This window comes from Struthio camelus, chromosome 9 (genome assembly GCF_040807025.1).
Source record: "Struthio camelus isolate bStrCam1 chromosome 9, bStrCam1.hap1, whole genome shotgun sequence".
NCBI lineage: Eukaryota > Metazoa > Chordata > Aves > Struthioniformes > Struthionidae > Struthio > Struthio camelus.
The window spans coordinates 15,937,146-15,953,188 of NC_090950.1; the positions used below are offsets into that span (position 1 = coordinate 15,937,146).

The window sequence follows — 16,043 nt, forward strand, 5'->3', positions numbered from 1 at the left end:
ATTATCTGAGAGGATTATTTGTATTTCTAGCAAAGCTCCAGGAAGCATGTAGTACATGCAGAGCGGAGTTAACCCGAGATCCTGTTAATCATGTACTTAGCATGTGTGTTTTTAGGACAGCACGTACTTGTGATTCTGGCCCATCATTTGTGATCTGTGTGATGATTCCTGAGAATGAAAAGGCTATATATAAATTTAAGATCATATTATCAGCTGAAGCTCTGTTGGATTTAATAGGCAGAGGGAGATAAGCTGGGTTACAGTGCACCACTTTGTGATTTTAATCTTGGAAAATAATAGATTGCAAAAAATAAAAAGAATATGAGATAGCTTCTGTTTCAGAACTTCTGTCTCCAATTTTACAGTTGCCCTATGTCCTCAGTGCCCATTCAGCATTATTTTGTTGAGATTTTTTTTTCAGATGAGGAAAGGAAATCATGTTAAATTAAATTTAAACATTTTACTAAATATACTGTTTTCTAGACTAAAGCAAATGAACAGAAATTGCAGTTTGGCTATACAGCTACCATTAACAACATTTGAATTCTGGTGACTGACAAACCAAGAACAACTCCATAACTATATCCCTCTAATGTAATCTTCAAATGCTGTATCTATACTTGCACAAAGAGAATTATATCAGCAATTAAAGCTTGAATTTCATCACCAAGTAAAGAATGGAGGTAGGTATACTTACTATGTCAGCACGATAGCCACGGCATCATTTAGGACGCTCTCTCCAAAAAGGAGTGTGTACAGATCTGTATCAACATGCAGCTCATGGAAAATAGCAAGGACTGTCACTGTATGGAGACAAAGCACAGTGAGTTTATTATCCTCATATTGCTTTAGCAGTTCGAGAAATAACGCAATGTTAGGATATGAGTTTTGAGAAGTCCAGGGATTAACTGAAGTTGATATATAAGATCCTTAAATCTGGCACTACTATATGAGTTTTGTTGCTTTAGCTGAGTTAGGAAAGAACTTTCCTTGTTGCGTATGAAATCATGCATAAATGAAAATCTCATAGTGTATTTTATTGTTCATGAAAAGAATAAGTTCTTGCGACCACAGAGGAAAAAGGGTGCTAAAAAGGCGTTGGTTTTGCCATAGACTTTGTGGGTTGTGAGAATAGCAGTTTACCTGTTTTAAGAAGGAAATAATATACTTACCCATCTGTAATGTGTGTTTACTCGGGGACAGTTAAAGGGGCAAATAACCTTATACCCTGTCCCATCAGCAGCATAGAAACTTTTACCTCAAGTGGCATGTTTGTAATCATGAAGCCCTTTCATCCAGTTCAGGACATCTGATACTTGTACATCATTTTAAGGTTCCTTCAGCATATAATTAATTTAAGTTCCTTCCTTCTCCCTGAGTTACGTGGTATGTTTAATTTTTAGCTTACTAGTACATTAGAAGAATTTAGATTGTGTCGAATTTAAATTGAAGTTGGACAAATCACTTAGACACATATCCTCACAGGTATTTAGACATTTGGCTCATATTTAGGTATCTGATTCTTATAGATCTTCTTTATATTAAAGGAGTCCTTAGTCATTTTATGCCTCAGTTTCCTTACCTGTAAACAGGGGGTCGTAATGCTTCCCTAAACCTACATATTACTTTGTAATCTGTAAACGAAAAGGCTATCAACGCTCTGTGTTGATAGCAGTATTCTCTCTTTGCATGGAGGAAGCAGCTCTTTTTAAACTAAATTTAATGGAAAGGCCCCCAATTATTTGTATGGTTAGAAATTACACAGTAGCTCACTGCTTCACTGGTGCTCATTCTAGTACATAATTGTGCAATTGACTTAATCCTCATAGCACAGGAATCCTGGAGATTAGAAGAGCCTCCAGGATGTCATGTTAACAGCTGACATTTCGGAAATGGAAATTGCATACTTTTAGGTTAAGGTGGCTGCTGATAATTCACACAAAAACATGAACAGGTGATTATTTTTGTCTTAATCAAATTTCTTGGAATTTCTGCACGTAATCCTAATAGGACTGAAATCATTGTTCACAAAATTTTATAAATTATGCTTAAATATCTGTGAAATCTAAAAGTCAATTTATAAGGCAGTTTACAGATTCTCAGTTCTCCTGTGATTTTACGTCAAGTGATCTCTGTTGATATGTTATCTTTGAAGAACTCTGGAAGTGTTACTCTACTGAGGACAATTTAGGTGATGTGTGTAGACGAACAGTTGCTAATATAGCTGTATTTAAATTAACTAGTTATATATAACTATCCTGGCACATTCACCCATCTGCTCCCAGTACAGTTATATTTTAAATCTGGAAAAGAGTTATTTTCCCAGAACAATTCAAAGGTGTCGGAACAAGCTTTACTGGCAAAAGGCATTTTCTTGGTTCAGCAATGTCTACATTCAAGTTTTTTCTGGATTATTAATCCCGCTTCAATGTTCTTAACTGTGAACCAGTTAAAGACATGCCTACACGTTCCCCTCCCTTCTCTTGCCTCCTGTGAACACAAACGCCTTTTCTTTTTCAAAACGAGTATATCCTCTTTCCCTTCCAATTCTACGCCCAAAATCTGACTCCAAATCGTTTCAAATGAAAGCAGGATAATGCAGAAAGCACCACAGTAACACATCACTTGCCTCTTCTGGGAGAGACTTATCAGTTTAACCAGTTCTCAGACAGAACCTCCCATTTCAGACAGATCTCCCATATCCAGTGGAGGTTATTAGATCTTCTTTCAGCACTGCCAGTCCCTGGCTGAAGAATTTGGTTCTTTGGAGGAAGACCGCGTCCAGCATCTGCTCTGTCCCTGTCCCTCACTGGCCCAAGACACAACCAGCTACGCCTGTGCCACTGCCGACAGAGGTCTATCTCATCTCTTTTTAAAGAATTGCAGTGATGCTGGTTCCACAAATTCCAAGAGAGACTAACCCAGTGCTTCAGTATTCCTACAGCTTATGACTGCAGTTATTCCTGAACGTCTAACTTAAATCTCTCCTCCCGCTCTTCAAGTTTGTAACGTTCCTTCTTAGCCCAATGAGACATGAATAAACTGTCGTGTTTATTCCTTTTCCTTTCCAGCAGCATTTTACCTATTCAGAGACTCATTTCAGACATCTTTTCTCTAAACTGACTTGCTTCTTTCAGTCATGTTTCCTAGCCCTCTAATCACTAGCTAATTTTCCCTGAAATTATTGTAATCAGTCCATGTATTTCTTGAAATGCAATGCCGAAAACTAGATCTGAGTACAGGGGTTGACACTTTGCTGTTGCGAAATAGAGTGAAAAGATGCTGTAGAATATGTGTTTACAAATCCAGTTTTCTTTTCTTTTGCCAGGTGTTGATACTGATGACACATGTTCATGTTGTAAACCTGAAATCCTTTTCAGAAGTGCTGCTTGAACGCTCATTCCCTATCTTCTATTTATTCAGTTGATTATTTCTGAGTTTAGTATTTATCCTTGTTGATTTTAAACCTTTACAAGAACCATATTGAGTTCTAATCCTGTCCTTGGAAATGTTTGCAATCTCCTCCTGGCATAGTACTATGCATTAAAGAAGCATTTGCTATTGCATTAGCCAGCTCCCTAATGAAAACATCAAGCGGTATCAGTGTAAGGACAGAGACCTGCAGAATCTTCTTTAGCATGTGCACCCGGTTTGAGTGTTCAGTGAGGCATTTTCACATTGTTTTCCAACCACCTACCAGTCGTTTCATCAAGATTACATTTTCCTATGTCACTTATGAGAAGCTGTGGATTTACTTTAGAATGGGCCTATGAAAATGGCCTTGATATTCAATCATGATACTCAGAAAACTGCCATGAATATGAAAAACACATATCAAAGCTCCTGCCTTATAAAAGGGTAGTGAACTTTTAAAATAAATTCGATAATGGAAAGCCTAAAATAATGAAGCATTATAGACTGTCTCAGTACTTGTGCCAAGAGAAGTCTGACTCTCCTCTTCCTTGACTTCATGGGCTGTGGTAACATTTGTTAGATGCTATACCTAGTGTGATTTTGGTCCTGCAAGTCAGAACAGGTGTCTATGAAGCTGGTTTGTGAAGGATTTTTTTTTTTTTGACATGTGTAGAAACAAATTGGCTTGTTATTAATTCCTCTTAAAATATATATAACTTAATATATCAGCAAACTACAATAATGCCTGAGCTAACTGTATCCAATACCTCTTTGCTGTTGTTATATTTGAAAGGAATAAGGAAATGCAGAAACTAAATGAGACCAGTATATAAAGTACCAGTATTATCTTAGCTTAATCTTCTGACTATGACAGTTAATATCTTTTATAGCTCATTGGCCTAAATTCTCTTGGGGGACAGTACCAAATGGTAAGAAAATAAGATGAGGGAAATCTCATTTATGATTCCCATCCATTTTTCTCTAAAAATAACAATTCCAGTTTTAATTATAGACTCCCTTCCCTACATGCCGCTCACAGATTACCTCAGTGGTGAATAAGGAGAAAGCATAAAAATATTTTAATTATGAATATGTTTATAAATAAGCTTATATAACCAGTTTATAAAATGTATTATCTGCTGTATAAATTATCCTTTTAAATGCAAAATTCTTTGATTTTATGAGCAACGGGAACTGCTCTTTCTGATGAATATCCATTTTTATCAAAACAGCAGCACAACACACATCTTTGGTTCAGCTGTAACCATAGAAACTTTAAACAGAAAAGGGCCCCTTGATTATCAATACGACCAAAGGTAAGGGAGTTCATATAGCTCAGAAATAGCTGTGCTTCAGAAAACCTTTTCTGAAGGAAAATCTGTTTTCTACGCTTGAAATGTCAAAAGTTTAAAAAAAGAGAAGTGTTGAAGATACATGAAATGTCTTTGGGTTGGAAGGTCATTGCATAGAGTGTGTTAATAACAACAGCTAAGACAAACTGCCCAAGTTGTACTTCCCAGTTATTTTTTTGGTGGCTAAAGTAGAGGTCAAATCTTTTCATTCGTATGCAGGTTTTGTGCTGTCATTCACAGCAGAGAAAACTCAGATTGGCCATTTTACGCAGACTAAATATGAAGTTTATACGTTTAGATGAACACATAAACATCTACCAGCCTATCTTTACACTTAAAAATAAGAAACTCAATCAAAACAACTTCTGACATGTCAACAGATCTGCTTTTAGCATCTTTTTAGACTTTATCACTTTTCACAGCCAAGGTAAATTAAAACCCTTTTATAAATGATTTTATAATCCTACATAGTGAAAAATTGAATGAAAAATCAGGTAGCAAATCTGACAGTCATTTATTATTTTAGCCTAGTAATTTATTATTCTATCCTTCTTTTATGACAGTAACAGCATTTGATGAGAGATTTTTTTTAAGCTAGATATCACATATCAAATCATTAGACTGATTATCTTATGCCCTTGCATATATCACTCCTCCAGAGGACCATGTGTGAACTGATTTTGGACGTCCAGTGAGCACTTTGCATGGCTTGAATTTATAATTCACTAGCAAATCCTACAGCACAATGAAATATTTTCACTAACTTCTACCATTAAATCAAGGACAAAATTTTGTTCAAAATTCTTTAAGCCTTTGGAGGATTGAAATTTATAGATAAGATTAGTAAAACACATAATAGTTTAAAATATTGTGAATAGATAACAGAAGGAGGAAAACTGAACATTAAAACAATGCGTAGACACTACATAGGCAGAAGAGAAACTAAAAGCAACATTAATTGTTGGTAGCTTTTCACACTAAAATAGTTTTCACAAATTCAGTGTTAACTATTTAAGCTTATTAAAAAACCTGGGAGAAGTAATCTTTGTCACTTCTTATTCTTTCCAGCAAAAGTGGAGCATCTCTCTTTTTTTTTTTTCCTCCTCACCACGGTTCCAGATGAATGAATGACGAATTAATAGTATTATAATCAAAATCAGTGTGTTTGTCTTCTACATTTCTCCTTACCAGTCAGTTTGTTCATTTGTGCAACTAAATAATATTGCGTTGAAAATCAGAAAGAGAAGCCAAGGCAGTGCAAAACTCTATTCATATTACAGTCAAGAGCTGTATTTGGAAGCAACCTTTATTCCATAAGTAATTTATTTTCCTAGGTTTTGTTTGTGCTTTCGGGCTCTGTGTTCATCAGTTGTTCTGAAGATGGGCTCTGATCATGTACTGGATCTCATTAAAGTAGTTGAGAGAATTTATACGAGGCAGTACATTGATATTTGGATTAATCTGAGAATAACGATTTGATGCATCTTATATGCAACAACTGGTTTGATGAAAATAAATTGTTTTATGCCACGTTTTAAGCCATTGGAACGATACATCACAAGCTGTCAATTTTCTTTGTAAAATATTGAGGTTCCATTTAAAGAATGGAATACATTTGTAGAACAATATTGCTTTTTGTCATTTCTCTTAATAGCCACAAATTTGAAAGAATTATTCAGAAGTTTCTCAGAAAAGCTTCTAAGGGGTAGTTAACACTAGTGCAGCATATCATGTGCATCATAACATGCTTTCTGTTTCCCTACCTGAACAGCTCGACTGAAGGATTCTGCGAGAATCCAATGTGAGACTAAACGCTGATAGAGCTAATGGGCAGGACTTCCGAGGTCTCTTTCCAATTTCAAAGAAATAAAATACTGTTTGATTATGATGGTCAACATAGTTTTATTCACCTAGTAGCTTGCATGACTGTAACCACCGACCCTTACGTGTACTGTTCTGCTCTCTTCCTTCTGCCACGTTGAATCCCTTGCAGAAGGAACTGAAAGCATGTGCAATGAATAAGTATCCATGTGATGATCAGAAGAATACTAATGTTACTTATGAACAAGTGGAGTTCTATCAGATAAATTGTCTATATATATACATGGCAAGCATAAAAAACTCTTTTCCTTCCTGCTTGTGAAATGTCCATGAACTCTTGTGCATTTTCCGAACGCGTTCAAAATTCAAAACTGCTGACTGAATAATTTCCCTGAGTCCTTTTTTGTGTCTGGGTTGTTCACAAACCACTCCTGTTGCAGAGCTTAAGATCACAAGGGATCATTAGATCATTAATTGTGATCATTCACAATTCTGAACATTCAGGCTTCGAATATCTCAGACTCATTTTTACCTTACTGACTTTAAATTTTTTAACTTTTATTTATCTGAGACAAATCTCTGAGAAAAACATCCAGCTGTTAGCTGAAGATATCTCAAGATATCGAATCCTTTGCTCCCTATTGCGATTGCATCTTTCTCCTGGCTATCAATTTTTTTCTCGTCTTTTTCCCAATTTAATTTTCTGGTATTTAACTTATATCTTCCTATTTCACTTTTCCCAGTAATAATCAAGATCCTTCAGTATTTAATCTTTTCTGGAAAGTATTGTAGATAAAATATCAACAAATACCATTTTCACCTTCTCCTTCATGATTGTCTCTGATGCAAAGCAATACTTTTAATATCATAGTGCTCTTATTAAAATTTTCAGTGTAACAAAAACTAGACAAGTCTCTGAATAATTTTAAAGTTAGCCCTGTTTTAATTAGGAGGTTGGATTAGATGGCCTCCAGAGGCCCCGTCAAATCTAAATGAGTCTGTAATTCTAGAATTCACTAAGCCAGTTTCCCAGATCAGGATGTTTACTGTAAATTTAGGCTTCGAATCTCATATCTGCAAATTCAGGTTAACATGTTGGTATTTATCATGCAGTTTTATTTGTCATGCAGCACTGCATTCAAATTGTAAATTGATACCTTAAAAACTGTATTTATATGGCCAAATCTGAAAGCTGCGTTCACCATATTGTTAAACTGGGCTAGATCATGCACGAATCCAATCTCGAAGCTATTAAACATGAGGCTCCAGAGTGACAGCAGTTCTTGTATCAGCAGGTTTCTGAGGAATAAGGCATAGTAACATTGTTCTAGTCTCCCCAGTTGCTGCATTTATAAAGTTGGTGAGCTAAACATAGGCAAACCAGTTACTAAAACAAACAACAGACTTTTCGGAGTTATGGGAATAAAATCAAGAAAAATGCAGGCTTTGAACATTTCTATGGTACACGCAGTTCTTATGTGTTCTTATGTTAAATATGTTCTTATTTACTCCTCTGACTTTTGAAAAGATAATTTATTTTAAACAGTTACCTGGGTCTGTGGCAGACATCAGTGATCCAAAAAATAAACAGTCAGTAAAGTGGAATTCCCATGCTTTTAACTGGCCAATGTGTACCATGGCCTTCACAAAGCCATACATTATCAGCCTGTCAGAGGAAAGAAAAGACAGACGTTCAGATACAGTATGAGACACTTATGCTTGATTTACAATATTAAGCAGTTTCTTGTTGTTCCCTTCTGCTTCCTTTAAATGCACATACCATACGAATACTGAACACACACTGCTGGCATATAAAAATGCTGTTTCAGTTTCAACTGTTCAAATATTGTATCAAAACTTCACAGACAATTTAAAAGAAAAGACTCCTCTGAATAACTTCCATCTGCTGGTGGGAGAGGACAGTGCTTTTAGGTGTTTGTTTTCCAAAAAGAAAGCTAACGTGAGCTCAAGAAGACGTTATCAAGACTAATTTATCTAATGTCATAGAGCCGTTACACAAAGACAGTACTACAATTGGCTGTGTGGCGTCTTCTGACATTTCTAAATGAATTGTTTTTGTTGTTACCAGCTTTTAAATGCTAGCTGTGTTCTCACTTCCAGATGAGGTCTCCAGATGTGACAGATATTTAACAAGTCACAATGACAGTGAGTCAACAAAGTCACATTTCAAAACGCGCTGCTAAAACCTTACTAGTTTCACAGAAAATGTTATCTTTGGTCTATATGCTTAAGCAATAATATCTGAGATATGTAATCTAACAAGAATCTTGAAATAAATTGAAAAGTTCAATTCACTTGTTGTTAGAACCCGTACCAGATTTTTATATTTTTCCATACATTTCCAAACAGTTAGTAAAAACAAATTGCATTCAATACCGTCTCCATAAACACAACACACGCAGTTAACAGCTATGCTCTTCTAATTGAAGATATTAAAAAATCTTTTAAACATACCTCCATTTATAAAGATATTTAACTACATTTTGCCCATAGCTATACTCTTAAGATGCTTTTGAAGTCACATGAGTACAGAAAATTTGACAGATTCAGCACTACTGAACAAATACTCAGCCTGAGAGTTAATTACAAATTGTCTTTAGATCCCATGCCAAGCTGTGGATTTTCTGAAGTATAGTAAAACAATTAAATTAATAGGGATGCAGATAGGTCACCACAGAGATCCCCAAGGGTCCAAAGTACTTGTGTATGCACTTACATAAGCTGCCTAGCAAACAGTTAATCACAAATTATTCTAAACCAGCTTATCCAGCTGTGGTTCTCCTTGACTAATGAGCTCACTTGCTCTCCATTCCCAAGGAACAGAGTCAAGACACTGTAGTGAAGTTAGCCTCCTTTATCCCTGGCACAAATATATGTTGTTTAAGGAATTTCTTCAAAAAGTGATTGTGGTGCTGCTATCCTGATTCGACATTGTCTCAAAGGTCAACTGGAAACTAAGTTAGCCTATGCCTGTCTTTTAGAAAGAATTACCCAAACTCGCTTGCGGTTATGACCAGAGATACTCCTCTGATTCAGTTAAAAATATTTAAAAATAATAAATATAATTAAGTTTCGACTGTCTGGCAAATTTAATCATGATTATTCTTTAGATATCGAATATAGATATCATCCTGATCTTTAGTATTGTTTCTCATACAATGCTAAATATTTTCAATATGGCTCTGCTTACTATTTCTAAAAAGTTGCAGATGAACTGCAAAAACCTGGATTCAGGAGTCTTTTATTGACATAAGAGGTCTAAGTTGGCTATAAAGCTTAGTGCAGTAGAGGACTGGTCTTAGTCCAGGCAGAACCTGGTCTTAGTTCCCATCCTGTTCAATCCTTAGCTGCATTGAAAAGGGAAATAAAACTGAAAGATCAGACTAAACACCAGTGCTTTTCACTGAGATGTCAACCATCGTCCGCTGGAGAGGAGAGAACAACAAATTCAGATTCTTCTTCTTTTTGTTTTGTAGTTCATGAAGTATTTAATCTGTTTTGATAATGTTACAATGGCAAAGGTCCATTTTTTCAAACATAAAGCCAAATGAATGCAGGCATACATTTGGGATATGTGATATTCTCCACAGGGAACCTGCTGGCTTCAGTAAGCCACAGGAATCTGTACTTGTTCCTGCTCCATCTGGCACATGAGGAAACATGCACACAGTCAGATACAGACTTCTATGGAAATCTGAGTTTGTTGAACCGGTTTAATTGCTGACTCTTTAAAACTGCAGCATGACAGGGAGGGCAAGTCCGTTCAAATTAATACTTTACACTGTTAGGTAATGAGCTACACTGCTGTGGGCGTCAGCGCCTCTATAAAACAGTAACACTAATTGCGAAGCTGGCCCTGATTTTTAAGGAAATGGAATAGTAAAGACCACAGCTCTTACTTTTATCTTCACTATTTATACATGCCAAAAATAAAATAGTGTTATGTTTGAACCGAATGTGTTGCTGCTTATAGCTATAAAAGTGTGTGTGGTGATACAGATAAAAGGTCTTATTGTGCTGCAGTTAGAGTCTAAAGCCTAATCTAATCATTTCAGTGTTGTGAATTAACTTTTAAAACACCATGGTTTCCTTTTTATTTAAGAGTTGTATATTTGTAATGAAGGTAACAAATTAATCAAAGTGATTTGACTACATACAGCCGTACAAAATGCAAAAGATACAGCTACTAAATAGCTTTAAAAACTTTAAAACAGAACTCATTTCCTTCATTTCCAGTTATTATTTTCTAGTCATCTCAGCATTCAGTTTCTTGTCATCCTCTCCAGACTGCACAAAAACTTTACCTAGAGGTATGTTGAAAATTAGAAATCAAAGGGCAAGTTCTGAATGGGAGTAAGTTCTCCGATGTTTGTGAAAATAAGAGAGCTATGGCAGTTTATGCCAGCTCAGAGTCTGCCCACAAGAAAATCATCTAATAAATTCATCATAATAGAGAATAAACTCATGCATCCACTTAAAAAGATGGGAATTTACTTTATTGTATTTCTCTAGATATACCACAAGCTGAGCATGTCATGTATTTAGGATTTTTTAATTTACATTTTAAATTAAATCACTTTTGCTTTCCTGCATGTGAAATCAGATTCTGTTCTCAGTTCTACACATGAGAACGAAGACAAATTTCACCTAAATTTCATGGGTGTTACTCTGCATTTTAGACTGGTAAAACTGAGATCACACTCCTGGCCCTGTGTATTCCAGCTCTTTACTTTTTGTCGTTTAAAAATGTCAATCTAGCTTATCATTATACTTAGTGATATAGCTTATTCAGGTGACCAGCTGACTCAGTCTACTATAGTCAAATTTAAATAATGAAGCAGGTTATCTCTGAGGAATGTTAATAGCAAATCTCTTTAGACTACTAGTAAATGGTGTAGTATAAGTATGACTTTTGTACTACATATTTAAAAGTTGGATCTCAGCTGGATGCTTGAGCTCCCAGCTATGGTGATATTAGTCCCACACAACATATCTGTTCTTAATGGAAATCCAGTGAGAAAAGCACAGTCCAATGACAGCAGCACATTAATCCCAAGGACACACCCTGCACTGAGCTTCCTGTTGCTATTATAAACTGGAACTGGAAAAAACAGTCCTACTGATTTTTAGGGCTGATTTCATATGATTTGATATGTCTAGGTTATTTCTAGCAAGTTCATACCCACTGAGTTTCAGAAAATCTGATTGTTTTACTCATGTTTGACAATCCATTTTATATATACACATATTCAATAAAAATATTATTAAAATATCAGTTATAAAGTTGTAAATTCGTCCAAAGGTCCGTGACTCTGAGTTTCAGCCAGAACGTTGCTGTCCTGTTAGAACGCACTCTTACCCGAACCCTCACTGCTGACGCAAATCAAGTTAACCGCATTCGGAGCTACAAATCTGTTACGTAGAGCAGCGCTACTCTCTTTACTGATTCCTGGATGTAAAATCATCTTGTTAATCCGTAATGCTGTTTTTTTTTTTTAAAAAGAATATCAGAACTGACATCTTTAAAGCTGCATGAAGAACATGGAAACACAATTACAAATCAGTTTAACCTTAATATCTAAGATGGCTTTGGAAATCTTGTGATGACTTTGGCAGCACTTGTTGTTTCTTCAGTTTTGTTATTCATAAGCACGTCACTGCAGAATCTCACTACTAAAAGTCTTCATTTTGTTAAAGGTTTAAATAGCATAATTCCGAATTTGAAGTGTTTGTGCAGTTGCGCTATGTAGCATGAATGAGACTTGTAATTTAAACCTTTCTTCCCAAATATGTTTTCTAATCTGCAGCGAATTTTTCATCTCCTATTTTAACTCCCTGAAGAATCTTACTGCATCTAGACATGATTATCTTGTAGCCTGAAGCCGGTTGAACATAGCTACAGATTCTAATCATGCAAGCAAAAGATTAAAGAACCTGAGGAGTTGTATTTCTTTCTTTTCACAAGGAATAGCAATATTAATAAGCCAACAATGGGAAAAATAGAAGATTTTATTTTTTCTCATGTGTGATGTAACGTAGTGATTGACTGATATCATAATAGTACAAAAAAGAGTCATTAGTCAGAATGAAATATTTATACTGCAAAATATAAATAGAAGAATGAAAATGAAATATTCATCCCCTTATTCTGATCTTTCTGTTTTTGCCATATCAATATTCTATGCGATTGAATGCTTCACATCACATGTTTTAGCTACAATGACTTGTTATTTCAAAGTGCTCATTGTGCTAGTATATTCTTTTTGTCATCTTTTAAATCAATTTTGGCACTGAAAAAGCTATTTTCATGTTTTTTAATTTGAACAAATCATTTACTAACTAATCAAAGCCAGGGAAAACCTCACTGAAGTGTCTCAGGTAACAATAAACCAATAATAAATTTAACCTGAACTATCTCTTGTAAATCCCACATGTAGAAAAGCCCTTTTGCTATACAGATCACTGGAAGAACAGAAAAAAAAATGGCTTTACAAATTCTCAACATTCATAGTTACCATAGGCACAATGAATTGTTTGTCAGCTGAGTGTCAGGACTATACACATAGCTTTAAACTCTATAGATTGGACAGAAACAATTCCCTGAGCACAGCTGGGGCTCCTGGCATCACACAGGCGATGCAGGAAGGGCTTTTGCTTAACATTTCCCGGTGAGCTATGGAAAAGATCCATCACTAATATTCTTCTTGTAGTCACAGATTATCTCCTGTTTCCCTCTGAAGCCAGAGGTTTTGATGGGAAGGCTTAATGGAGAGAAATACAATTGCACCTTAGAGATAGGATGTATGGGGGTGCGAGTAAGCAAGGCTGCATTTTAGTGACCATGGTACTATAAGTATCTTGGCTCTTCAGATGTTGTCCTCCCATAACTGATCTTCACAGCTGCTGTGGTTGTGCTCTTTTGTGCTCTTTTGGGAAAGTTATGGCCATTTAGAGTTATTCAAAGTTAGGCAAATAGATACTGGAGGTGGATAAAAGAAAACAGACCATGTTTCTATGTCAGTTAATTTGGGGGCCATTGGTAACAGAAAAGTGGAGAGGATCCAAAACATACTTCAGATTGTTTATCTCCTTGTGTTTTATGTCCACCTTTACTGCTGCAGAAGGAAAGAGAGAGACTGTCCTTACACTGAAACCATGAGTATGATAAAATTGGGAGAGATTGACTGAAACACATGGGAAAATATCCAAGCATAGGCTTCAGCAAGGTGGTTGCAGGGGGCTTGAGCTAGTCTGTCATCACTGTATCGCTGAAAGCAAGCTCAGAGGTCACTACGTTTACCGTATCTGTACCCAACTGCAAGGCTATCACACCTGAGTAAGCTAAGTCCTTTGACTTCAGGAAAATCGTAACTATATCTGCATTGGATGCTTTAGGACGGGCCTGAGTAAAACAGTGCAGAATGCCTGAGTGGCCAGAAAGCCTGAATCCCTGAACTTTTACTTATTTAGAAAAAAAAAAAAGAAAAAAAAAGCCCTCCTTGAGAATCTTGCTTAGGAAAGTCAAGAATTCCTACATTTCAATATGAACTTTATTTTCGTTAGCCTTCTGTAGTAGTTGACCACAGAAAATGTCTTTTGTGGTACAGAAACACTTTCGACAACTGCAATTGCACATTACTCCTTTAAAATGGAAAAATATTTTGCCCAGGCCCAGAATCTCCAGGTGCGATTGTAGTTTTTGCTAAGTAATGCTAACAATGTGTCAAAAATAAAACAAGATAACAGACATTCACCTCATCCTGCCACTACTCTGCTGTCCTCAAACATCCTTTACTGCATGTAAATCAGTCTAGTTATCATTGGTCAGTTAGGTTTTATTACAGTGTCTGTCTTTAATCAGTCTTTCTAAGGATTAACTAGAAAACATGAAAACTAAAAAATACCTTTTTTTCTTACAGAAGAATGATGCAATGCTTTCTTACAGTCAAAGCTCCAGGTCAGACATATGCTATTTTCCTCCTTGTGTTGCAACCTACATCTTAGACTATGTTTTGACTCTGCAACCTACTAACTCCTTCTTTCCGTGATTTCCAAGCCCCCCTTAGAAAGGCCGTGAGGTGTGCCCCTATGCAGGCTGAAAATCTCTTTCTCAGATTGTTTTTCTTACGGTCCTTACTATAGTGCAGTTTCACAACATTTTGGCTTATATTGCTGCAGACAAATTCACCACAGCTCACAACTTCACAATATTGTTTAATGCATTTTCAATAGTCCTCTAACGAGTGTAACACTCTTTCAGAATCCCTGTGTTCCTGAGCTCCATTTAAATCTGAGCCATTATACATTATATAAAGAAAACTCTGAATCTCTTTGCAATGAAAAAGCTGCACTTGATCTTTGAGTGATGACTAAAACCTCATAATTACTTGGGCAAATGAGCCACGAAACACTGTCAGCTGTACGGTGTCCAAATCATAGTGCCACTGAATATTTCATTGTGCTACAAAGATTTGAACATCACATCAAAATTTACTTGATTTAGTATTATTTATTAAGAGAACCTCCAAAAATGCTGGATAAGTGGTAATCTTAGATACATGTTTTGAGACACAGGTGTTGTAATGACAGTGAAAGGAACCAAATCTACAAAATGAGGCAGAAGCGTAAGAGTTTCTAGATACCGTTACAGCACCGTTTTAGAAATTAATATAACAATCAATAAACAGCAGTTGTACAAAAGCTGGTGGAAGAGTGAGAAAAAAATTAGAGGCACTGAGAGATTTCCATATGAAACGGGAAAGAATTAAAATACCTAGTTTACAGAAAGGAAAACAAAAAGATAGTGAAAGAGTATTACCTATAGGAGTTGAAAACATCTTAATTTCATGTCAATAATTTTGAGTTTCTCAGATTACATAACTGTTGTCACATACTGAACAAAAACAGAAAGTAACTCAGGGTGTCAGGTAAAGCACATTCACTGATTAGATTGGCTAATTCCATTAGTCAGCACTAATTCAGTTTGCCAATGAGTTATTTCAAGGATCATCATTCTTATAGCAATAATAACCTGAAAGGTTCTTTCTGTACATGAAAGATGTCAATATCCTGAAGAGCATGGCCTCGTTAAAACATTGTATCTGTTCAGTAGGCCATGCAGGCGGTTTATAGTTTTTAAGAGCAGAAAAAAATAATAGCAATAAGGATTGTATTCTAATAAAGATAAAAGGATATCTTGCTTATAAACATGATATCTTTTCCATTCTTTTCATCATTAGTTTAGATCCATTTTCCATGTTTTATCATAATTAGATCTCCACAATACGAAAATGCGGTATCATGTTTCTGACAGCAGTCAAACCAAGAATTTTTGGAGTTCAAAAAAACCTGTTGCAGACAGTCATAAAATTGCTTTCTATAAGATAAGTTTCTTTCTAGTCCTCAGTTGAGGGGGTGCTTTGTATTCTGAAATGT

The 16,043-nt window shown here is 35.8% G+C and overlaps 1 protein-coding gene and 1 long non-coding RNA gene across 12 annotated transcripts in view; one reads left to right on the forward strand and one right to left on the reverse strand.

Moving 5' to 3' along the window:
* LOC138068153 (uncharacterized) overlaps positions 1 to 16,043 on the forward strand; it is a 237,532-nt gene that overhangs the window by 196,837 nt on the left and 24,652 nt on the right. The window lies entirely within an intron of this gene.
* SLC9A9 (solute carrier family 9 member A9) overlaps positions 1 to 16,043 on the reverse strand; it is a 215,471-nt gene that overhangs the window by 157,738 nt on the left and 41,690 nt on the right. For all 8 annotated transcript variants that reach the window (XM_009688977.2, XM_009688978.2, XM_068954222.1 and 5 more), the window contains exons 5-6: positions 8,138 to 8,253; positions 698 to 803 (exon numbers count right to left, since the gene is read on the reverse strand). In XM_009688977.2, coding sequence (XP_009687272.2) covers positions 698 to 803; positions 8,138 to 8,253 — 222 coding nt within the window. The remainder of the gene's footprint in view (positions 1 to 697; positions 804 to 8,137; positions 8,254 to 16,043) is intronic.